Source organism: Sturnus vulgaris, chromosome 1 (genome assembly GCF_052056855.1).
Source record: "Sturnus vulgaris isolate bStuVul1 chromosome 1, bStuVul1.hap1, whole genome shotgun sequence".
In the NCBI taxonomy this organism is placed as follows: domain Eukaryota; kingdom Metazoa; phylum Chordata; class Aves; order Passeriformes; family Sturnidae; genus Sturnus; species Sturnus vulgaris.
This window is the reverse complement of record NC_142243.1, coordinates 90,859,716-90,884,646: the sequence shown is the minus strand read 5'-3', so window position 1 is coordinate 90,884,646 and position 24,931 is coordinate 90,859,716. Positions and strand designations below refer to the sequence as shown.

The 24,931-nt window shown below is 43.4% G+C and overlaps 1 protein-coding gene across 21 annotated transcripts in view; it reads right to left on the bottom strand.

The window, feature by feature from the left end:
- LOC148225349 (uncharacterized) overlaps positions 1-24,931 on the bottom strand; it is a 100,735-nt gene that overhangs the window by 29,724 nt on the left and 46,080 nt on the right. For 12 of the 21 annotated variants that reach the window (XR_015806095.1, XR_015806087.1, XR_015806088.1 and 9 more), the window contains one exon: positions 3,974-4,146. The exons of 5 other annotated variants lie outside the window; for them this stretch is intronic. Coding sequence is in view for 6 of the 16 variants with exons in the window: in XM_088171552.1 (XP_088027678.1) it covers positions 3,974-4,146 (173 nt within the window). In the remaining 10 variants the exon portion in view is untranslated. Of the gene's footprint in view, positions 1-3,973; positions 4,147-4,381; positions 4,613-24,931 lie in introns of all 21 variants that reach the window. 4 more of the 21 variants (XR_015806085.1, XR_015806084.1, XR_015806091.1 and 1 more) reach the window with 2 other exon arrangements.

The following is a 24,931-nucleotide window of genomic DNA, read 5'->3' as shown; positions in this document are numbered from 1 at the left end:
AAGTACTGCTGTGGGAAGAAAAGATACCAGAAGTTTTCAAAATGACCTCCAGCACATGTAGAGTTAAAAGCTTCTTACAAGTATCGTCTCTGTATCATAAAATTCTTTGGTCAGAAATTTACCACTGGGTCACACAAAAAAACCCCCACTCTGGACCAAAACTCAGTCTACAAGAGTTCAGCTAAGAAACAAAAATTCCTGGCTCTTTGTCCCCTTCTTTTTCTAGTACTGAAATAGAAGATTCTATGTGTTCTACTGTTTCCAAGCATGAGTGTACTTCTATTACTCAGAACATCACTTTAATTTTAAAATAAAAAGGTGTGGGCTTATAGATGAGATTGCTGATGATGTTTGAAGCATCAGGTGATCTCTGCTGGTATAGATGGCTCAGCTGTCATTCAGATGCATGCACCCTCTCCTAGGACATCTCCTATTTTGTGGCAGTCCAAAGCCTTGCTTTTATTTAGGCTAACCTCCCTCTGGCAGCCACAGGGGTGTGTTATAGCATGGGTCATTAGGGAAGGCATTGCTCAGTTCCTGTCCCTCCCCAGAGCAAGCAAATCCCCCACTTTGCAGCATGGAAACGAACTCTGTACAGACACAAAAGCACTGGGACAACTTATCCCTGTCACAGCCCAGAGGGAATCCAGGAATGGGGCTGTGTTTTATTCTGGCTTGCGATGGAGCTGCTCCAGACTCAGCCACTTGCAGAGTTTTGCAGCAAGGCTGCTCCTTAGGGAAGCTGAAAGGGTGTTGGATTGGGGCAGGTGAGAGCTGGCCTGGCTTCAATAAAAACCGTTTCTAGCAAGGGTTTTGTACTGACATTAAAGGGGTTCACTACGTTCTGCTTTGTATGCTGAAGTTTGAGCAACCCCAAATTAAAAAAAAAAAAAATTAAAAAAGAAGATGCAGAGGAGGACGACTGTGTGGAATAAAAAGGCCCAAAGAATGAAACTTCCCGTAAGTGCTACTGCCTGCTGTGCTTTGAAATCCACAGGTAAAAATCCAGGATTCTGTGAACCAGGAGAGTTTTGCCTTCAGCTTTGGTGTACCTAGGTTTCCAGGTAAGGTCACTACTTTGCTGCCATTACAGTTTCTGCAGCTTGACATGCCTGCAAAGCTCCTGCAGGTCACAGCAGCTGCATGAGGAACACATGCCATCCTGAACAGAGCAGGAGGGAAGGGGCAGCAGGGAAGTTGCCAGAAAATGCTGTAGTGGAAGGTGAACCACCCATGGAACCAAATGATGTCCCTGGGTTTTGGAATCAGATAATCTTTAAGGTCTCTCCCAACCCAAGACATTCTATCATTCTATAAAAAGACACCATTGTGGTAAAGTGGCAAATGTCTGCATTGCTGTGTCTGGCTGCTTCCTGTCCCAGCTGCACCTTGCTGCTTGCTTGAAAATACAGCTAAATCACAGCTAACCATGCCACTGACCAGCAGCAGACCAGTGGAAAAGGTGACGTAATTGGGGTCTCCTGGTGGCTGACAGTCATCTGAGAGAGCAGCTGCTCACCAGCTTCTATGGGGCTGGCACACGACAGAGTCTCTCAACTCAAAACATGTCCTTTAGAAAGACCTGGAGCTTCTGAAAATGGCTGTGTTGTATCAATAACAATCACAGAGCTAGAGGGGCAAATACACAAATGCCTTAAGATACGGCATCCATGAAAAAAAAAAAGGAAACAAAACAATTTTAGAGTTCTTCCAGCATTGCCTCTTGCATTTACTCCAGCATGCTATATTTGGTGTGGCTGTTTCTGTAGGAGAGTTACTCTCTGACAAGTCCTCAAGTAGAAGCAGCAAACCTCTAGGGAGTTTAAGGCAGCTTTTATTTAGACCCACGCTTTGTTATGATACCAAGTTTAGCCTCAGTCATGCTGTTACTGAAATCCCAGTGTCTGTGGCTGCTCACAAGCTAAGGGTCCACATTTCTTGGGTTTCACTGATTTCACAGCATCACCGCCTATGCAAAACTCTACTCCTGTTAATCCAAATCTTTGACTGTAGCTCAGATGTCTGGCAATGGAGAGAGGGTGGTGGCAAAGACAGCATGCAATGTACAGTGATGGGGACAGGAACACTGTGTAGCTGTCAGCACAAAGAAAGGGAGGCTCATCTTGCAGCAGCAATATTTGGGACAGAAGGCTGAAAGATCAATTTAACTCCTTTGATGTGTCATATCTTGCTAGTAAAGGTTTAAACGCTATTTCTGTCTGCCACATTGATTTTCATTATCGTGGATCCTCTTCCTGAGGTAAAGAATTTCTCTCAGAGAAGTTTCCTAAACTTGTTTAGCTTGCGGTGATGTTATGTTTTAAATTACAACACGAATTCCTCAATGCTTATATGCACCAGCTCACAGTATTCGTAAGAAATCTGTGTATGGTGCTGTGTAATTTTAGTTTTCCATGACAACAGCATTTAAATTATGTATTTTCTTCAAAAAAAGAAAGAAAGAAAACAAATCATAACTCATTCAGATTGCAACTACAACACCCTGTCCCACTGCTCCTCTTCCATTAATCTGGAGATTGGGAGGCATTAAGTGATGCAACACCTTTGAATCTGCCCCCTCAGAAACTCTGACAGCTCAGAACATTGTACATTCTCTGTTATTGTTCCAAAATATCAGCTTGCACATTCCAAAACTATTTAAGAAATACTGATTTAATCATATACTCCCCCACATTTTTGCAACTGCCATCACTACTGTGAGAGTTAATATGCTGAGTGGGACAATGGTGGTGTTTTGCTGTTCCAAAGAAAAATTTTTTCCTCATAAATTCCAGGAATGGGTTTTTTCAGCTGTTTTAGCTATTTTATACAACAAATAATCTTTGCAATAGGAGAATTTGGCTCATTGTGCAGATTTGTGTTCTTTATAAGAGGAAAATAATAGCAGACTGTCTTCCCCCTGTGTCAGTGCTTTTCTTCCAGTCAAGGTGGATAAAGTATTTCTTGAAGAGAAACGGACAAATCAGCCTGCATGGGAAACCTGATGATGATGATGATGATGATGATGATGATGATGATGATGATGATGATGATGATGATGAGTGCAAGTTTGGGCATGACATTCTGTCGTATTGCAGTTCCTTCCCTGTGTCACTTGGGATTTGGCTGGTGGGGCTTGATAGGAGACCAATGAAAGTTCTTAAGGCTGAGATTAAAACCATGCATGGTGTCAGTGCGGGAAGAGCTGTTTGGAGGAGCCTGAGTGTTCCCAGAATAGTACAGTTTCTTTAACATAGCTACAAGCAACACATCAAGCTCCAAAGAGATTCTTTTTTTAGGCTTGGATCTAAGGAGGTGGGGGGGGGGGGCGGGGCAGACAATGACAAGCAGGCATTCATTTTTCATTTGAAGGAAAGTAATACATCTACTAAACACTTAAAGACTTACAGCAGAAATCCTTGGCAATCCCATCACTTTCCCTAAATATAATAATGTCAGGATTCTGGTGTTGTTAGAAAAAAAGAAACAGCACAATGTTTAAGACTACAACATAGCATTTTGCAGCATTATAGTAATAATAAATACAACACTATCTGGAAATATATGAAATAAGGGCGTGCTTTTTTGCCTTTTTGTCTGGGTGGAGGTGTGGCAGTTGTTCCTGCATGATCATTACATCAGCCATGTGGTAGCACATGGAGGGCCTGGCAGTGTAAAAAAGGCCACTGGATTTTGCAGTATTGCACTGTAACTTTAAGAAATGTCCTGTACATTTAGCATCCCACAGCATACTTATTGTTTTGTATAGTCACAGGATTTAATGACCCAGGGCTGCATTTTTGAAGGGATTATTTGGGTGTTTATGTTTTTCACTGCTCCTAGAAAAATTCACCTTCCTGAGCAGTCTGTTGAATGCAGTTTAGTATGTCTCAGCTTCTCCATGGAAAGAAAGGAAAGATATTGTAGTTAGACCCAGACATTTAGTTTCCTTGAGCATCAGGTACTTTCTTACCCTCTAGACAGCTTGGTTTTCCGGCTTACAGCTCTGGGATTCCCTGCTGTCTTGGTCGTGTGCAGAAAATACAATCCAATTACTTCTTCCATGTGGAGAAGATGCAGAGAGTCAGCAGAGATAGATAGATCCCTGCAGGGCAGAAAGACCCATTCTCTGAAAAATAATGAACCCTGAAGAACAAGAAAAAGAACGAGAAAAAGAACAAGAATGAGAAAAAGAGAAAAAGAACAAGAATGAGAAAAAGAACAAGAATGAGAAAAAAGAAAAAGAAAAAGAAAAAGAAAAAGAAAAAGAAAAAGAAAAAGAAAAAGAAAAAGAAAAAGAAAAAGAAAAAGAAAAAGAAAAAGAAAAAGAAAAAGAAAAAGAAAAAGAAAAAGAAAAAGAAAAAGAAAAAGCACAGCTTACAACTGAAGACCCCATGGCCCTGAGTGAACTGAAGTTGAAAGTTCATGTAGTTTTGAATCATTGCTCGAGGTTCTCTTCAGAGTCAAATGGATCTGAGTTCATCCACTGGTTATACATTTAATCCTGCTTTAGCAGCTGCAATCAAGTCAAAAGTTTTTACTGTTTGGGAGGGTTTTGAGCGAAAGCTGATACGGCGTGTGGTGAGAGGAAGCTTTCTTCAGTTCCACAGACCTGAAATAATCAGTGCCACAGTGTGAGCTCCACTTCATTCAGATGCAGTGTAGGCCAAAACTTTTTTCTTAGTCCTGGATATTCTTCACAGAGGTGTGAGCCTGAACATTTCTAAAGCAAACACTGGCATTATCAATCACAGCAGCACCTGGGCAAGTGATCTGATTTTAAAAGTGATGAAATGGAAACTGTTGGTGCTTTTTCACCTCTGAACATCAGACAGTATGTTCACAGCTTTCTCTGGATGGAAGCATTTGATATTAGCCACTGCTTTGCAATTTTCCCTCTCTTCCAATGTGTTACAAATGTGGGTGCAAAAACCTGGGTACCACTATTGTTTGCAATAAGAAGCAGTAAATATCCACTCATCACTGTTTCACCAAGATCACATTAATTATAAACACAGGTAATGGGCTGTCTTTGATGTCATTACATTCATTATTTCTTTGCCTACTGTGGAAATCAGTATATTCGGGGATCTTCTTAATGGAAGAAGTTCCATTTGGATATGTATAAAACTGTTGGTCTGACTATATATTTTTTAATTTCTCCCTTCTCCCCAAACCAAAATTTGCTGGTTATGTTTGTGAAATAAAAAATGATTCATTGTGTGGCAGAACACAGCTTGGAAAACTTTCCCAATGCTCTTCGCCCAGCTTGTAGATATGGTCATGTTCACTTTTTCAGGCTTACCCAGAAGCCTGGACAGATACTATAAATTCAAGGACCCTCTCCACATTGCATGAACACTGGTGTAATTCACAAGCAGCAGCACACGCTGTGCCCTCAGCAAAGCCCAGGCTGGGTGATGGCAGCCTTGCCCCCACAGAGGAGCATCTGCAAATGGTTTCAGAGAAATCAGAGGGTGGCAGAAGAATAAGACTCTGTGACTGTAGCCATCTCTTCCCAAGTGACTTGCACATCCAAATTATTTTTTTTTCCTGGAGAAGCTGGCAAATGCATTTGAAATACACACAAGGATATTATTCAGCCAGTTTAAGCCACGGAGGGGAAATTTTGTGGGCTGCAGAATAGGTGAATACAGTTTCAAAAACCTTTACCCTCTTTTTGTAGTCTGATGCTTAATGATGGTGAGTTTATTAGCCTTTCCATGAGGCTAATAAGCATAAGCTTATTAGGCATAAGCATCTGTTTCCATCCATGATGGACAAACTGAATTGCCTCCAAGACTGCTGACGTTCTCCTCTTAAAAATCATTGGCAGCAGCTGAGCAGAATCAAACTATGGTGTGGGGGTTGTGGAAATAGCAACCCGTCACACATACATCCTTGCCCAAACAAGTTGCATTGCATAGATCTCATTTCTCTAGGATTACAGACTCTAAAAATATTTTATTTTTTCCCTCTTTATTCTATGCATTTCATTCAGCTGTGCTTCAATCACTCTCTGCCAGCCTTTCTTGCTCTTGTGAGGCTGGAGAAGTCATAAATATGGCAGATCCCTTAGAGTGTTAATGCTGGATGCTGTCCATGACTGCTGAGCTGCAATATGTGAGCCAGCGATACCACAAAGAGGGAGTTTATATTCCTTCCCTATTACATATTTTTAGTGTGTAAATCCACAGACCAGAAGAAATTTATAGTGAAGTGAGTGGTCATGGGGAAAGTAATCTCCATATAAAGCAATGGCAGGTACCTCTTTCTGTCTGGGACTCCTTCTATTGGGAAGTTTCCCACCAGGCTGAATGAAACCTTCAGCCACTGCTGTTCTTTTTTGTGCCTCAGTTTTGTGCCTCAGTGACAGGGGGTTACTGACATTGTTTATCCATTATTCATTTAGCAATGCCTCCAGGAAGCAACTTAATGTCATGTATTTTTCACTTACATGAATTGCAATAAACTGGTTTCTTCTTTAAGCCTGCTTGCACTAGGGAAATTTTCTATGTTGTTTTACAGTCAGCATAGCTTAAACTGTTTGGAGGCTGCAGCAAGGACCAGGTAATAGACAGCAGGAGTGGTTTTTACCAACGTGGCTTCAGACTGTGGCACTAGCTACACTTACTAAAACATGAACTATTAAGACTACACAACCCAGAAATATTTTGGCTTTGTTGAAATACACAGTATCTGTCTCCCTTGGACTGAAAATGCTTCTATTCCACAAACTGCTCATTCTCCTTTGAAAGGACTGGCTTTCAGTGGGAGATTGGAGTTTTTCTTGCTTTGCTTTCCTAGCCTTCTTTAAAGCAGGGTATTTTAAGTCAATATATCACTAACAAGCCCAGATGAGATTTCAGTGCAGCCTTTACTGTCAGAATCAAAATTACATGAAGTAGTGCATTTTGAGGCAGTGATATGCGTGCAGTCAAGAAGAGGTAGATTCTGATCTGGCCAGTGAAATGCTCCTGGTTAAATCCCATCACGTGTGGGCCTCTGCACAACCAACATATTTGTGTGCTAATAAAACCAAGAGGCTGGAAAGAGAAAAAAATGCTCTCTGGGTCTAATAGGAAGGATGTGAATAAATCAGCAGAAAAGTTTGGTGGATACTCAAGAGACCAAGATGGCAGATCCTTTGTTGAAGGAAGGCATTGAATGTGGTGGATTAAAAATTATCCTGTAGTTGCAAAGATACATTTTCTGAAGAAGTGAAATTTGCTGAATTTCAGCTGGAGTCAGATGCACGTGTTTCACTCCTTTAGACAGTCTCCAAAAATAGTAGAAGCAAGGTGGGTTGTTAAAGTCCAAGTCCTTGTGTGAAAACACTTCCCTGGGCATGGGAGGCATTTCTACCTCAGGATAAGGCATGGCCAGGTTAGGGTAGTGGAGACCATGCCCATGGGGCCAGATCAGTCAGAAGTGCTCAGCCTGTCCTAGGAGCACCAGAAGACCCTGCTTTTCCTGCAGCTGCTATATCCCCTCCACACTGGGCATCTGGCAGGAGGAGGCAGGGGCTGTGCTTTGCAATGTGCCAGGAATGAGGACACAGGGAAGAGGAGAAGGAAGGCAGGAAAAACTAGTTGTGTCTCAGCCTTTACCAAGCCGTTTTCCTCCTGAGAACTGATCCAGGGCTCCCTGTGAAATCAGGAACCCTGTGGTCATATGAAGAGGCACTAGGACCATCCCAAAGGAGGGAATGAGCCTCTTCCAAAGCAGAAATCATCTGTATTTCCCTTTGGTTCTCCCATACCTTCTCAGATGGGCTATGCTTTAAGGCTACGCCTGGAGCAGGTTTGGCTTCCAGGGTTCCCACAGCTTCGGAGGACAGTAAAAGGCAACTGGAACTGTTCACTGACTTCTGCAAAGGAGTGAGCTGGTCACTTTTCCCTTCCCCTTTTCTTTCCAGGGCCAACCATGAAGGAGATTCAGTAGTCCGTTGGCAAGGGTGCAAGCCCAGTTTAAATTAGCTCATGAGGACCTCTATGTGCACTGAGAGGAACCAGCTTGTTCACACCTCCATGTCCTCTACCTGACCAGGAGAATGCCTGATTCCCAAGCTGGAATTTCTGCCTGCCAAGTGTCCCAACACGGGATCCTGACCTGTCTGCTGTGGCACGCCCCTGGAAGGAAGTGCCTTGTCTCTCTTCTCTGCTGCCCTGTCCCCAGCCAAAGCAGCCTTACACCTCAGGGTCACAGCCTGCTCAAAGTCAGGGTGCCATGCACAGGTCTCCCTTGAGCTCTGCACTGAGTGCAAAGGATGCCTGAGGCCACATAGCACCTTTCCATCATCTCAGAATTAGTTTCTCTGCAAAATGGTTCTGTTCTTGCAGACACTTGAGGGTGTCATGCCCCTTCTTTTTCTTGCCTCCCAGAAGCTAAGATTCTCACATAAAATTCAAATGAAGATGGTTTTGGTGGGATACTCAGTGAAAAAGCATGTTCAATGTTGAGACAACAAATCCTTTCTGTCTCTGAGAAATGACTGTATGTGGTCCTTAGTGCTAGACTGCCCAGATTGCCTGCTATCTAATGATCCCTTATCTTGCCTCTACCAAATATTGACTATAATCAAGGCTTTACACATTTGCTTTAGTCTATTCTTACTTCAGCTGACAGGGTGGTGAGAACTGCTTTACTAGTTCTCTTGAGGCATTCCTGGTGGCTCTCCAGGTTGCTAAATCATCCTCCATGCAGATCCTCTCAGAATCGGTGGCTTAAACACAGCTTGCATGCCCTCCCTCGGTAGGATTACAGGATGGGGGCCAAGGGGTTACTGTGACCACTGTGACAAAGGCAGCAGGCCGCTCTCATCCTTGCATCTGAGCCACTGCTCAGGTTCAGGTTTGCAGTGAGTTCAGTTCTTCCTATGCAGTCATGAAGCTTATGGGCAGCACAATACAGATCATGAACTGTCAGAAAACTTCCCCACATTTTCTCCATGGCAGACAGATGTGTAGGTGGGCTTTTTTTTTTTTGTCTCAGAAGCCTGCAGCTTGATGATTCACCAGCACAAGCTTTGATGACTCCTACCCTCCAGGGCTGTTTCCTGCTCTGCAGTTACACTGGCTGCCCAGCTGGCAAGCTGCGGGGAAATCTGAAAAGAGAGGGTGTATGAGCCAAAGGAGTCTTGCAGCAAACAGAGAAGGCTGTGACTGGTGTGTCACCCACTTTTAATATGATCAGGAATCCCCTTGGAGGGTGTGTCTTCCATGTATACTGCATGCTAGGCAATATATTCCTGTGACATACAGAAATATGGGAGAGTGAAACCCTTTTGAGGCTCTGTTGGAAGCTGTTTGTCAGTGTCTTCCCATCCTGGCCCAGGTGGAATCAAAGATCAAGGTTTTTCCCAGCATCTGGACTGTGCTAACCCAGCTTCCTGCACTGTCCTAACTGGAGGTACAACTCTGGCCATGGCTGTGTGAGAAAGGGGTAGCAGGTGATCCTGCTCTGCCACAAGCAGGCATCCGTCCAGGCTGTCCTGGTTTGAAAGACAGATGTCTGCTAAGAAAGGCAGGAGCCTCTCTTTGAAATGAAGAATGAAAACCCCCTCCCTCCAAATTATTATAACTTTGAAATTAAAGGATTCTCAGGCAAAGATATGGGAATAGGAATAACAGTTCTTTACTATGAAAATTAGAATAGAAATAAAGTATTACAGAGAAGAAACCCAAAACCACTGACAGTCAGAATACAACCTGACCCCCTGTCAGTCAGGGTGTTGGTAGCAGTCCCATTAAACGGTGTCATCCTCCTGGATGACAAATGTGGTTTTGTTGAAGCAGTGCTTCTGTAGAAGGTACAGTTTTCCTCTGAAGGTCCAGTGATGATGTGGAAAAGTCCAATTTCCCTCTGAAATCCAGTGGGAAAAGGCTGCCTTAGTGTTCCAGATCTCAGTTTTTATCTAGATAGGAAAGGCTTGGCTCCTCCCCCCGGCTGAAGCATCTCCCAATGGGATGATGTAATGGGACTCAATGGCCATTAACAGAAGATATCCTCCTGGGGGAAGGCTGGGTTGTGGAAGAGATAAAGAACACTGCCCCACCTGATTTTAACAGATGGCCCATTAGCAGAGAATATCTCCCAAGTGCCAAGGATGACTGCCCCACCTTGTTTCAACAGGTGGTGGTAGAATACATACTTTTGGTCACATCCTGTATTGCAACCTAAGACACAGGCAAAGCAGGGAATGGCAGCAGCACAACAGTGTTAGCCCCCTCAAAAAAGGGCAAGTCCTTCCCAGAGGGAAGGTAGGCTGCAGTGAGCCCTAAGTGGGAATTTGAAGCACCCACATTATATCTGCATAACATCCACATAAAAATTATGGATAACATAACATCAGCTATGGACTACTGAGAAAACAGCAACATTCCTTCCCATAAACACAAGGTTAATACTTTATATGCAATTTATTTGCTGTGCTTAATTTACATTATTTTTCATGTGGCTGTGAAAATACTCACAAGTGTGAATTGCAAACTCCATTTAAATATCTGTATTTGTTTTCATTCTTCCCTTTTCAATGAAATTTTTGGTGGCAGGCAAGCTTCTGATGGACAATTTGCATACACATCTGTGGGTTTTTTTTTAATCTGTTATACATATAAATTATTTCATAGCCAGATATTGCCTTAATTGTTTACATACCAACTATAATACAGATAATGTGTAGCCTAGGCTTTATTTAGCAACTTAAACTAAAATGTTACTTACTGAGTGGTTGGTAGACAAAACATTATATTGTAGGTTGTTTTTTTTCCCCTTGCCCTATAATATTTTACTTTGATTAAAGCTGTTCTGAGGTAAAATTGCACATCTCACGCAAAAAGCAATTTACCTCAGCCCTTATTGAAGTTAACCGTACTTATTTGTCCTAGCATAATGTATTTTTCTAGCTGCATTCTAACTGCAGTGCTTTATCATATGAACCAAGCTAGATTTAATCAAATTCAGTTTGTGTTGTGAATTTTAAGACATTTGTTCAATTAGTTGGAATAAAAGCAAAACATTTGGACGAAAGATTAAAGTTGAAAAAATGCTGTTGCTAAGCTGGGCATCCAGTGCTCCTTCTGCTCCTTTCTCATCCCAAGATACTTCTCCTGCTTGAAAAGTCTCCCCCATCTTGTTTTTTTTCTTTTTTTTTTCCCTGTTCCTCAGATTGCTGGTGATGTTCATGGGATGGGGAAGATAAGAGTTATTTTATCAGGTTTCAGCAACCAAGGGTTTCTCCTGTTGTGTCTGTCACGAGCTTTTTCTGGGCTCTGATGGATAGGACCACATTCAAGCTGGGGGCTCTCTTAACGCATTGGAGTCTGCCGGGAAGCCACAGTGCTGCTACCCAGCTCCTCTTCAGTGTCTCCAGTGCCCCTCAGCTGCTTTCCTGCTACTCTCCTTGTTGCCACCTGGTGGAAAAGTTGCCATCATTCACTCGTGTTGACCCTTCAGACCTGGGTGTGTAGCTCAGGGATACCAGCACAGGAGCTGAGGGGATATCAGGGAGGGAGAAAGGTGAGACCCTAACACACCTTTCCAGCAAGCAAATTAGTTTACTCTCTCATCTCTCTATTGCTTCCCCTAAAATGGCTTGTTTGCAAGGTATTTTGGGCTATCAGGATGTTTTTACTGTGTTGTCCTGCCAATGAAATACAACATCCATTAATTATGATCATATTACTTCTACAAAGAAAATTTTTATGCTTGTTGTTACTACATCTTATTTTCCTCATCTGGGAATTCTCACCTAACTTGGCTTAGGCTCTACAGCCTAAATGATTTGAAATGGCCATGGTAAAAAAAAAATGTGAGAAATAAAAATGTCTTAGTGAAGTCAGAGTCCACTCTCTCAACTGAGAAGCGCAGTGTTTTTATATTTTGAGACAGTTTCTCAGACAGCCAGACAAGGTGACATTAAACAAATCACACTAATTACAACACAATTTATGTAGAGAGATTTTACTGGCCTGCTAATGCTTGGCAGGAGCTGTCAAGTACTAATGTTTCAAAAAAAGAGCAAATCCAGCATTCACTTTTGTGGTGCTTAAGAAATGATGGAACCTGTTGAGCTCCCTTGTTTGTGCCAAGGGAAGCAGGGCCCAGCCCAAGTGCAGAGGCAGGGAGGGCTCAGAGACCAGAGTTCAGGCCATGGTTTTCAGACAGAGTTACACAGACTGTGCTATAGCCTCAGGCAGATCACTCCTGAATGCACCCCATGCCAAACAAAATCAGCAAGAATTTCTGTGATCTCTGGAGGCTTTGCACCTCTCTGGCTTCACAGGTGTCCTGCTGTGTGTTTTTCATGCCCAGAGGTGCAGACAAGACCCTGCAATTCTGGGCTGGAGACATTTTACATGGTTGATGGTACATTATATGACTGAGGAAAACATTGTGCATTAGCTGCCTTATTAACAGGACAAGGATTATACACTTACCTATAAAACTTGCCAACAGCACCATGAAATTTGTTTCTCAGGAGCCTGTAAAGTGCTTAAAGCTTAAACCTGAGATATGTCTGGCTTTGCCTCCAATTTACTTAGTTTAAGATTGTGTTCCTGTAAGATGGTATCTCCTCACATCCAACCCCACCTCGTGGTTACCTTCACCTTCACAGAACCAACACAAGGGCGTGGGGCACCCACTCCTCACCCACACTGGTGCTTACACCATAGCTTAAACACTATAGTTTACAAGAAGCCACCCTGGCTCTGAGAACTGCTCAGGTGCATCATCTGATTTTGCTGCAGGGACAACAGCAGCCTGGTAATAGCAAATAGCTCTGGGAGCAGGGCCAGGAGGAGAAAGCAGGAGAGGGGCAAGGCTGGTAATGGCCTCTCACTGTGAAAGTTTTCTGAATGAGTGTCTGGCATCGCTGTCCGGACAGGCCTCCACTCCATGTAGTGGCTATTGATCACACACAGACATGGGACAGAGAATCACAGAATATTCTGAGTTGGAAGGGACCCACAAGGATCATCGAGTCCAACTCTTACATGAATGGCCAGTGTGTGGGAAAGCAAAGCTCTGGGTTAGACCTCTAACTCAAGGGAGAATGAGCTGCAATGGGGAAGGGTCCTTGAAACCCTGCTGCTTAGAGCTAAATGAGCCCAGACCCTCCCTCTGCTTCTCTGGGACAGTGGGAAATAGAAGCCAATTAGATAACCATCTCATTCTCTGGAAAAGTAGAAATGTTCTGGCAAGCTCTTCCTCATATGCTCAAAGGAAGACGGTGTGAATCAATGTGAGCTGGACATTCTCAAATAGGCTGGGGATGAGATGTCTTGCTCTGGATGTGGGTTCAGATCCTTCTCCAAAGCTAACTGAATTTAGCTCTCTGAATTGGTAGCTGGATGCAGGGCTCCCCACACTCAGCCAAGTTGCTCTCATTCTCCCACAGTCATTTATGTAGCCTGTGCCTGGTTTTGGTATCATTTGCAAAAGTCTGTAAACATGGGCATACCCCTGCAGAGCTTGGACATCTTTCTGGGCTTCTTATGTTTTGCTCTGAGCTAGATTTGCAAGAAACTCTGCATCTGTGCTTCCAAGGTTTCATGCTGCCCATGGGAATTTATCTCTGGTGAGTCCTGGATACTTGTGGAAATTGCTCAGGATGTAAGCTGTATTTTTAAGAGGGTCATAAGGATTCTAAATGGTATATTTAGCATCAGCTGGAGACAGGAACACCTTAAGGGGCCTTGGTAGAGGTGGCACTTTTCACATGCATCAAGGAAATGCAAACTCCTGCCAACCATAATAGCACCATTAAGTCCTGCTGGGCTTGCACATCCAGCTAGTATTTGCAGAAGTTACAAAGAAGAGGTTTGAGGGGCAAGGGCAGGGCACTAGAAGGGGCAAAGCCTCCACAGGGAATGAAGCCTCCTGGTTTCACCAGGAAATGCAATTCCTGGAAACTGAAGATGATCAGCATCTTCTCACAGCAACCTCTGAGATTTACACCTGACTTCCAGCAGACACTCTCCTGCACTGGTGACACACAGAGCTCGTTTTCCTTTACAGCTGTACCCAGTGGCACATGTGATTGTCACTTGCTGAATATGGGCACATTTTCACACTTGACTCACAGTTAGTCCAGTGCCAAAAGCCAACACTGCCTGCGGTTACACGAAAATTCAGTAGGACTGAGAATGCATAGAGCAGGGGAGAGAAATGGGTCAGAAGAGTTATTTCAAGCAGATGTTGGTGATAGATGTTGGTGATAGATGTTGGTGGCAACAGTAAGTTATCAAAAGGAAACACATATATATGTCTTTTCAGAATAAAAAAAGAGCATCTGCACTTGAACAGGGTTTAGTGATTGCTAAATGGCTCCATTGTCAAGCGAGAAGCTTTATGAACAGAAGGGTTTGCATGAAGCAGTTGTTGTTTACACCTGAAACTGGTGTACAAATAAAGCCATCATTCTTTGCTGCCAATTCTCCTCTGCTCTGAGCCAGAGCAGCCTCTGGAGCTGCATGACAGCCCTCCCTGCAATTGTTCCCCGCAGGTGTAGCTTTTATTTGTGTTTGCTAATGGTTGTCCAGGTCAGCTCCCACACTGAGCCTCATTTAATTCAACAAAGCAATGTGTTAAGAAAAGCAGGGAAGGCATTATTCAGAAAAGGGATCTTTGGCCTTGGACAGAAAAAGGAAAGCATGGAGTTAATTTTCTGCTTTGAATTGCCCTGCAGAGGAGTTTAGCTTTTTCCAGTGAGTGTCAGGGGAGACCAGGGACAGAGGACACCACGGACACGAATTTCCTGCAGCTGGCAAGGGAGGCAGTTTCCTTGCCTTGCCTTCCACAGGAAGTAATCACAGCCCCACAGACTAAACTTCAACTGGATAAAATCAAAACCTAAATTGTAAAACCCTAAAACATTAGTCTGAAATCCAATCTTCTTCTTCCTCCCCATTTCTATACCTTTTATACAACCACCACCATCATCTCTTTCTCCTGTGTATTTCTCCTTGCTAAGGTAGGTCACATGAGGTGCCTTCACCTTGAGAAGATCAATCCTGGGAGCTGTGACCCCCTGGTACCTCTCTGTGCAGCTGCACACCTCCCGTGGTGGCAAACCTCAGCTGCCACAGAAGTGCCAGGGAGCCCTATGAACCTCAGCACCAGAACTCTCCTCTGCCAGGCACAGAAGGAGGCAGCAACCTCTGAGTGATTGTGTCCCTTAAAGCCACCAGGAGTCTGGGGTGAAAAAGTGACACTGATGGAAGGGACGTGAGAGTGGGACCAAGGGACTAAAACCCTTCCAATGCTCACTGGGTGCTTGTGTGACCAGGAGGAGCTCAGAGGTGGTGGGAAGGGAGAAAAGTCTGAAGAAGAGCAATAAAGAGGGGAGATGGGGGCTGGAGTAATCCCAGGAAGAAGGAAATAGGGAAGCAGAAAGAATTAGCAAAGTGAAGAGGTATTGATGGCAGTAGGAAGCATTGTTATACTGTGCTGCATAATTGTAACACAGTGCTGTCACAGCTACACTTAAAAAAACCCACAAGCTGGATCATAGAAAAGCTTAAAAAGTATCGCTTAAAACAACAAATTTGGCCCTTTTTCTTTTCACTTCTTACTTCTTGACAAAGGAGGACTTTGGTCATGTCTTCAGGCCTCTTTTCCAGAAATTAACATTTAAGAAAACAATTCTCACCAAGCTGTGTGACTCAAAGAACTGGGACACTGGGGAAAACGTCAGCTATCACAAACCTTGTCACTGAACAGCAAGCACTAACAAGTGGGGGATTAGGTTTTCCCTGGACTTGCCCATTTAAGCTCCTGGTAGCTTTGAACTAGCAGCAGACAACTGACGTGGGAGGACAGATCACATACTCCCTCCTGGATACTTTCCTTTTGTAGTTGAATGTGATGCTGTCATTTAATCTTGACTAGAAATGGGAACTGATGGTTTCTCTTTTTGTGGGGAGCATGGACAGGTCCCACGCAGGCATTCTCAGCCATCCACAAATTTGAAGAGGCAGTGGGAAACTGGGTCCAGCCCCAGCTATCGTGGCTTCAGGAGACAGTTTCCAAGCAGAGGTTATGCTGAGGCTCACTGCTGCCTAGGCAAATATGCAGCAAAAAAGCCAAGACACAGACCCATAAGCCACCTGTGAAACACTACAAGGTACAGTGTTGCCTCCCTGGCAAGCTTTGTTTAGCACTCAGAAACTCCTGACAAACACTAAAAGTCTTCAAACTGTGTCTGGGCAGTTTCCAAATGGACAAAGAGACATCTTAGAGAAATGTGGGCTGTGTCCAAAGCCAAAAAAATCCAGTATCCTATTCAGACACCAAGTGAGAGTCAGCCCCAGCCTTCAGATTCACAGAGGCAAACCTAGATCTCTGCATCCCTTTAGACAATGTGAAAACTAATTTGGACATTTAAAAATAATCCAGATAAAATCAAGCCCATCTTAATCTTTCATCCAGATAGATATTTGATGTATTTGAAAGTATATATAATCTGTTAAAGTCACTGTGGCTCACTTATAAAGTCTGAGATCATCACACCCATAATAAATCCCTTCATGGAAGTTTGGTTTCTTGGAATTAAATTAGTAAATAGGAGGTATCTGTATAGACAGATACACAAAATAAAACAGGCAGGCTGGCTTACACTGATGTTGTCTGTAAGGGAATACATCAGTGGTTCCCCATATAAAACTTTCTATAACTATGCCATGCATTAAATGACACTTTTTAATGCATTTTTAATTTTTTTCTTCTCCAGTAAGAAAAAGTGATTTTCCTGGATATTGCACTTGCCTGAGCCTAAGCCCATGGATTGTATTGTCATCTGTGTCACTGTACATATTTCTGTTCAATCTCTTTCTGAGTATTCTTCCTCCAAGATGACGTGATCAAAAGCAACAAATACAACATGTCTTCAGTTTACTTCCTTGCTTACAGGTGTCCCGTCTCCTGAAACATATCTTACAAGCATGATGAGTATGAACTGGAAGACATAATCTTTAAATTCATAAAGAAATGCATATATATTATAAATTAGGCCTATGCTAGATGAGACTACAGATATTTCTGTTAAAGGCAAGCCATTCACTTTTCCGTTGTACTTTATACAAAACAGAATATTTTCTGTGATTTGATACAGATATTCACATCAACCCTCAAACAAGTCTTCATCATTCCTTGGAATTCTACTTTTTCCCAAGAAAAAAAGCCAAACCAATAATTTTTGCCTACTATGCTCAATTACATTTAAACTATTGCTTACCCAAAAGGTTTACACAGTTAAAACTCCACTAAACATGAAGCAGCTTCTGATGACACCAAGTACCACTGTCTAGAGTCATGCTGGCTCTGTTCACCTTTTCCACCCCAGGGAGACAAAATAACCCCCTCTGATACCCAGTTGGAAAGATTTTCCATCAGACACAGTTAACAAAGATTTGGCAGAGGCCCTTGTTGGTACAGTCCCCTGTTCAGGAGCTCTTTTGGGTTGTGCTGAGGCCCTTCGGGACCCTGCATCACAGCCCCTCCCCATCGCAGAGGGCTCCCTTCCCCTCTGCTCCAGCTCCACTGGGTGACACTGTTTGTCCTCTGTCTTCTTCCGCCTAGGCTTGTATCCAGCATCTGAGAACATTCTGCTGAGTTTCACCTGCACATCGGCAGGGGATTTATGGCTGCTTCTCCATGGCTTACTGGCTGTACCAGCTCTGGTTTCCCACTCTGCATCTTTCTTCTGCTTCACCGCGGATGGCAAGAGAAGCCAGTCAGCCAGCCCTTTCCCTTTTCAGCTGTTTCCCAGCAAAAGAAACATTAGCATGTCAGACTGCCAGACAACACACCACAGAGATTCTCCCACATATTGCTTCTTTCTTCCTTTTTTTCATGTCAAGAGCTAAAGAGGTGGGTGACAGATTTCCAGTGGAGAAAGGGGGAAATTATGCTGAGCACTGCTATTGTGACCTCTCTGTCTTTTACACTTGAGCGGGAAGGGCCCTGCAGTGAGGCACTAAAACCAACAGCCTATTCACAAAGCCTCTAGGTAATTAGTCATTAAAAAAAAAAAATAAAAAAAAGTAAAAAGAAAAATAATTGCAATCTGCCAAGAGAGGAGAGAGGGCTTTAAAAGGATATACCTTTATAGCCATAAATCGCTAAAGAAGAATTACAGGGTAATGTACAAAGGGTCAATGCAATAAAAGGAGTAAAAGAGACACCTGAGTTTCCTTGAAGTCACCGGGGAGGCAGCTGTGCTCGGTGTGCTTGCTGCACATACATGTAGCTGGATAATTGCTTGGTTAGGAACTGAAATAGCAGCATGTGAGCATCATCTGAAGGAGCAAGTAGGCACACAGTAAAAAAAAAATCACCAGTCCAGCCTTGGGCAAGGTTTCGCTGCATGCAGAGTAGATCAACAATTTATTTCTGAAATTTACACTTTGTAAAGCATAAATAAGCAGGGAGGATGAGCATGCACTCCAGCAATGTACATACCCTCTGACAGACACTGCATTTGGCTCGCTCTAATGAGGGCAGCCCCAGAAACAAGAGTACAGACCTGCAGGAGCTGTGTGCTCTCACATTGCCTTTTTTCTTAGCACACAGCTCGATTAATCTGAAGGTTAACTTAATTAAGTAAAGCTCACCTCCTTATCAGGCTCTTGTAGGCTTTAACAGCACCCCAGGTACTGTGAGGCCATTCATTAGGCCCTACAATGGGCCTCTCAGCTCGGTAAATATGTGCTAATTGCGTTTCACCCAAGGGTTCAGACAAAGGCAGAACAACTAAGCCCAAAGTTTTGAACGTCTGTCCTTGGAAGCTGTGCAGGAACCCCAAGGAAAATCTGGGTCAGGGAATGAATTCCACAGCACCTGTGGGACCATGACAAAGGAGGAGAAGATGACCAGGAATGAATCCTTGCACAAAACACCAATCTGTGTGCCGCACCAAGCACATTAATGTTGATGTGCTCCCAAGGCTCTTGAGGCTGGGGTTGACTGCAGAAAAAGCACAGCCACCCCTCCCTGAGCTGGAAGGCCCCAGAGAGCCAAGGCCACTGGTATACTGTGATAATACATATTGTTTCTGATCCATTTTAAGGTCCTGCTTTCCTCTTAGAAAGAAAGGAGAGGTCACACCCATCAGCGTGTGTCACCTCTGGCAAGGTGGTCACCATGCAAAGCCCCATGGAAACCCTACGTGCAAACACAACCCGTGTCACCTGCATGCAGTGAGGAAAACAAGTGACAACAGCCCTGTGCCTCCCTTGCACGCCAACATGTTGGTGGCAGTGCAACAGGGAGCCCAGGGCAGGGATGCAAGCATGTGAACACTGGAGACTGGGGAGAAGTGTTGCCTGGAAAGGCTGACCTGGAACAGAGACTAGGCAGAGCAAAAGGAATAAAATAGGTATTTATTGAAAGGCTACACCTTGGGCAGTGCAAGAGCCCGGCCAGGGCTACACCCAAATAAAATCCAAGATGGAACCCCGTCACGAGTCCTTACACTTCTATAAGTTTGGTTCATCCACATATTGGGGTCAATTGTTCAACCACAGCCCCAGGCCATGAAGTCTCAGCCCCCTGGCTTGCCCCCTTTCCCTCGCTGTTATTTATGCTTTTTGGGTACTGGGTGTCCTTGATTCTCTAGCTGGGAAGGGATTGTTTTGTCTAACCACCCTGTGAAGAGAATTTACTAACACCTAATATGAAGTTTCAGAGTTACACACTAAGCAGCAGAGATTCTGAAAAATATAAAAGCTACAACCCAAGGCATCAAAACCATCTCTTGCTCTTAAATGATGAAGAAGGGAGTTTGTACTGCTGTCCTACAGTCCCGCAGCAAAGAAACCTGAAGAAACTGGAAGAGGTCAGCAAAAGAGAAAAACAAATCTGAAAGAGGGTTTTCAAGGCATCCTGCCTTGAATCCATGTTTCAGTTACAGTCTTCCTGACTGTCTGCACATCTTTACCTCCATTTTTCTTTTCCTATAAACGACAAATACAATGTTTTTTGTTGCAAGGAGTGCAATGCCATAATCAGGTTAAGAAAACAACTGACTGAATGCTGACGTATATTACTAAAAACTTAATTCTGAAAAGCTTCATTTGCTCATTGGGGACGCTTGTCTTGTTTACAATGTCACTTCTGTTACAAGTGTTTTTAAGGACAAATATTTCTGGGAATGAAAGGAGCCTGACAGTCTTATGAATTTGGCATGAAAATTTACCAGGCAGATTCAGTCTTTGTTCCTTTCCCTATTGGTGCTACTAAAAAGAATGTGCATTGGCCTTGTTTGAAGAAAGAGAAAGAAACGAGAGAAACATGGAGAGAGGAAGGAGGAGAAGAGGAAACATGTGGAACTAGAGCAGCATGAGGAGTTAGCAGCAGAGGTGAGAAGAGCTGTTTGTACATCACTAGTACACTGTCTCTCGTTAGCATTATATCAGTTCTGCACCTGCCTTGAAAATACATTCCTTGGTGCTGCTTAATTACTGCAGTTGCTGAAGTCTCAGAGAAAAAAACGTCTCCCAGTAACCCTATTTTCATCATCTCCTCAGCATTTTCAAAAATGCTCCACCTCCCACCCCAGCCAAACCAGACATATTAACCTTATTCCAGCTTACTTCAGGGCTTCCTCAGGAATTTTTATACCGATTTACATGATCAAAGTGGTTGCTTTTAAAGCTGATTTTCCCCATATGCTACTGATTTGGAGGTAACCTCAGGAGCTGGTTAGGATTTTTCCTATCACATACTAGAACTGAATCCAGTTTTAAGGACACATTTCTCTCACTGTCATGCTCATATTTACCTCATTTTAAATAAGAAAACATTTCTTTTGAAGAAATGAAATTTGTGGTAGTCCCAACCTCTCCAAAGTTATCCTAGAGGAACAGCTACATGCACTCTGACACAGGAGATCAGCAGTCAATAATTGTGGAGGTGAAAGTGTCTCTTCATTGCCTCACCTTGAGAGGTCTTGGGCATACATGGATTTGCAACTCTAAGGAGGCTCTCCAATCTTAGCCACTTTTGAGGGACTTTAGATGATCTCCATTTCAGTACCTCTGCCCTCAAATTAAATCATGTGTATTGAGCAGCCTAACACAAGGGCTCTGCATGGTGTGCTGACACTTTTTCTAAACCGAAGCCTTTGGCATGTGAGGTTTCATTCAGCCTACAACATAGCAGAGGTCAATGATTCAAAAGTGTCCTCTCTAAAACAAGAAGGACCCATTTTATTGGCAAATCACCAGCAGCAAGAGATTAAGACTGCAAATAATGAAAGCATGACACAAGCATATGTAGTCTCCCCTTGATCCCTTTATTATGTTTCCTGGTATACAAACTATAACCTGCCTCCTTCCAGTATTATCCTTATTTATAGAAGAGCTAGAGTTCTCCCCTGAATTTTGAGAGGTTGACTTTGTAGTAAAGAGCCACAGGGGTTTATGCAGACCTCTCCTGGCTCACCGGAAAGGTCAGGAGGAGAGGTCTGCATAAACCCATGTGGTTCAGGGTGATGTGCCAGCAAGTTGGAGCTGAGTACATGCTGAGGTAGTACTGTAAACAATCTTTTAGAGCAAAACAAAACAGGAGCAGAGCTGGAGTCACTTCGTTGAAAGAAATGTAAGTGGAAATATTTACCAAGCTTTGTGGGACTGCCAAACTCACAAATGATTTGACACTCCCTCCCACTTCAGGGCTTGGAAAATCTATTCTGTATTAAGAGCTACATGTGCTCCTAGAAGCCCATAGTTGAGCCTAAAAGTCAGTCTGATTAATTCATACACAAGCTAGGTGGGAGTAAGAGAATAGAGATGGGGAATAAAAGAAATGAATTAAAGCAAAATACACCTGGGAGTGCTGTGGTGGTGGAGATACTGGGTGCTATTAGCAGTCAGTGGGATTGATACTGGGGCACCTTTAGAAAAGTCAGCAGATAATAAGAAACAGCATTAAGAACAAATTGAGGTGGGTAAAATTTACTGCTGTCTCCACTGAGACTGTAAATGGAAAACTTGGAGAGAGCCGGTGAAAATGCTAAAAGAGGCCAAACAAACAAATCCCACTAGAACCAGCAGAGTGGTTTTAAATCATGTCCTTTAATAATCTACCATTTGCATTACTGTAACATGTCATTGCATTATTCTGGTCTGCAAACAATTGTTGAGTTCCCAGCTTCTGCTGCTGGAAAAAATGATGACCTGGGGGAAGGAATTTTTGTAGTAAATACCTCAGCATGAATAATAAGATGAGGTTATTTAAGCGACTGCTCCTTGAAAAATTAGCCTAAGTTCCTAATAACTGTACTACATAGCTTAAAGAAATCTAATTTTATCTCTGCCTCCCACACAGTAAATCTCCCTATCACATTCTTTCCTTGCTTCATTGCTATTTCTTTGCTTAATAATCACCTACTTAAAAGATCGGGGATAATATTAATAATGGGCAAATTAGATACACAGAAAAACAATGTTTTCTATACTTTCAGAGATACCCAGCATGGCTGTCATTAAACCAAAACCAAAGCTTGAGGAGGGAGCACAGAATCCTAGGCAGGCAGCAGTGGAACAGGGCAAGGACTCTGGCTAACTTACTGTTGAGCAGACAACATTAGTCAGTGTTGCAATGCTGAAATATTTAACAACGGGAGCAGCTCTCCCCTTCAGCATTTTTCTCCCATAAACTAATTAGGCTATAATATTATGAGCACTTCCTTTGAGGCTAGGCTTTCCTCTTAGCATGACTCTTGGCAGGCTGGGCAAAGCTGGGTTATTGCTGTGATGAAAAAAATGGCACTACATTTTGCCTCAGCCTCCTTGATTTTTTTTTTCAAAGTTCTATACAAAGCCACTCACATGCCCAATGGCTCAATCTCACTTCCAATTAAGTCAATGATAAAACTCACATTGACTTAAATGGGAGCAGGTTTGCATCCCAAAGGCTAACAGTCAAGGCTTTTAACAGTCAGACTACTAATGGGGAAAGTAGAAAGAGTTAGAAAACGTCATCATCTTCTCTTTTCTTAGGAGCCGTAATTCAAAGTGAATAGAGTAGGCATGTTCGATGCGAAATTATTTTCAGGGAGAAAAAATACGTGGTGAGTCTATTTATAATGCGGTGATTCAGCTCTTCTTATAATACGTGTGGATGGTTCCATGGCAGAGAAGAAGGCAGCACATAAGAATTATTGACTCTCCCTTTAAATAGTTTGCAAGGACTTTCTTAGCCCTTACTATATTCAGACCTTGCTATATCACCTAGCCTGTGCACTGCTAATAAAAGGTTTTGGCCAATTAACTTGGTTATATTGGAGTCCAGTGCTGAGAAAAGAGCAAAAGACCTGGAGCCCCCCAGATGCTTCCTCAGCAGTGGTCTCTGCTATGGACAGAGACCATACAAGGCCAGGGAAAAAGAGAATTTTGTTTTTCTTTTTATAGCATTGGCAAAATTAAGCTAAAGCAGGGTATTAGATTAACAATGGCTGCATTAATGTTAAATTTCTTGCTTGAACAAACATACTTTTGGAGGAGGAAGGGTAATCCATAAGTAAAAAAGCTTTTGAAGACTGCTGGGCAGAAATGCCCAGCTTTTAAACTTCCCATGAACCTTTTAAAGGCAGATAATTCCACTCAACCTCCCCAGGCTCAGTGTGATTCCCACTCCTCACAGAGGGCACAGGCACCCACACAGAAGTGCAGCCCTCTGGGAGCAGTGGTTTAGGTGGTGATACCAATGTCTCATCCTTTCTCCCTTCTCCCCTATCCTGCAGAGGATGGGGGATGCAGGTTGCAGAGCGACTACGCTGCAGTGCCCAGCACACAAGGGCTTCTGCTGGCAGAGAGTGAGAAGAGAGGACATTGCCACCACCGACTGGGCCTTGAAATCTGCTCCCTTGCAGGTTAGTGTGCTGCAGTGAGTCAGTCCCTGATGGAGACTCAGCTCAATTCCAGCATGCACGCAGCTGGACAGCTGCCACAGGAACCCTGCAGCTCCTTGCCTGGCACTGCCTCAGTACACACAATGGAGGCAATCTGGGGAGGATGACACCTCCCCAATGGAACCTTCTGCCAGCTGGATTTGGTGTTTGTTTAGGACACCCATGACAGCCACAACTGCACGCCGTGTGCGGGAAGAGGGAAGCCTGCCCTGTCCTGCCACAGTGCTGAAACTATTTTCTCTCTATTCTGGGTATTGTTTGTCCATCAGCTGGTGGATGTGTGCCATCTGTAGTTACATCTTTCATCTCAGTGCCTTTTCTACGCCTTGCTTTTCCCCTGCTAGCAGAGTAGAAGGAAATGTGTTTGCCTTTTGAAATGTTTTTTATCAAATTCAAGCAGAAAATCTGAACTGTAGCACTGCCTGAGTAACCTGGTGTGATACGCCCATACAGGGGGGAGAGGTAAAGAGAACAGCTTTTGTGAATGACATTCAGGTTCAGCTTGCAGATTTGCAACTCTTCTGAAAAATTGAAATGACTCCTGCAGCAAAGACAGTGAGCAAAGCTTCACTACCCATTACTTTAAAGGGAAGCCAGGTGGCTCAGCAGAATTTAATGGAGCTGCTCTGGAGGAACACAAGGGAAATAGGCGTCTCTGACATCGGCTCCCAAACATTTGCACCTCTTCCCTCCTTAGCCAATGATCTGGAGAGCACACCTGCACACACCCACACATGCTCTGTTTTTGTCTCCTTTTCTGCACCACTCTCCATTTCAAACCTTTTTCGATTGTCATGGCTTTAAAATTCAAAATAGTCCCAGCCTCCTTCTGCAAATAAAACAGAAATTGTGGCTTTGCATTTCTATGTCAAATGCTGAGGGCCAATGGCATTCCAAACATCCATAAAGTTGAAATAGTAGGTCAGTACAAGTACACACTGAAAAATCTCCTGGAAGAGGAGGCAGTGCAGTACTGCAGGATGTGGGTCTGGATCTCCTCCTTCCCCTCTCCCT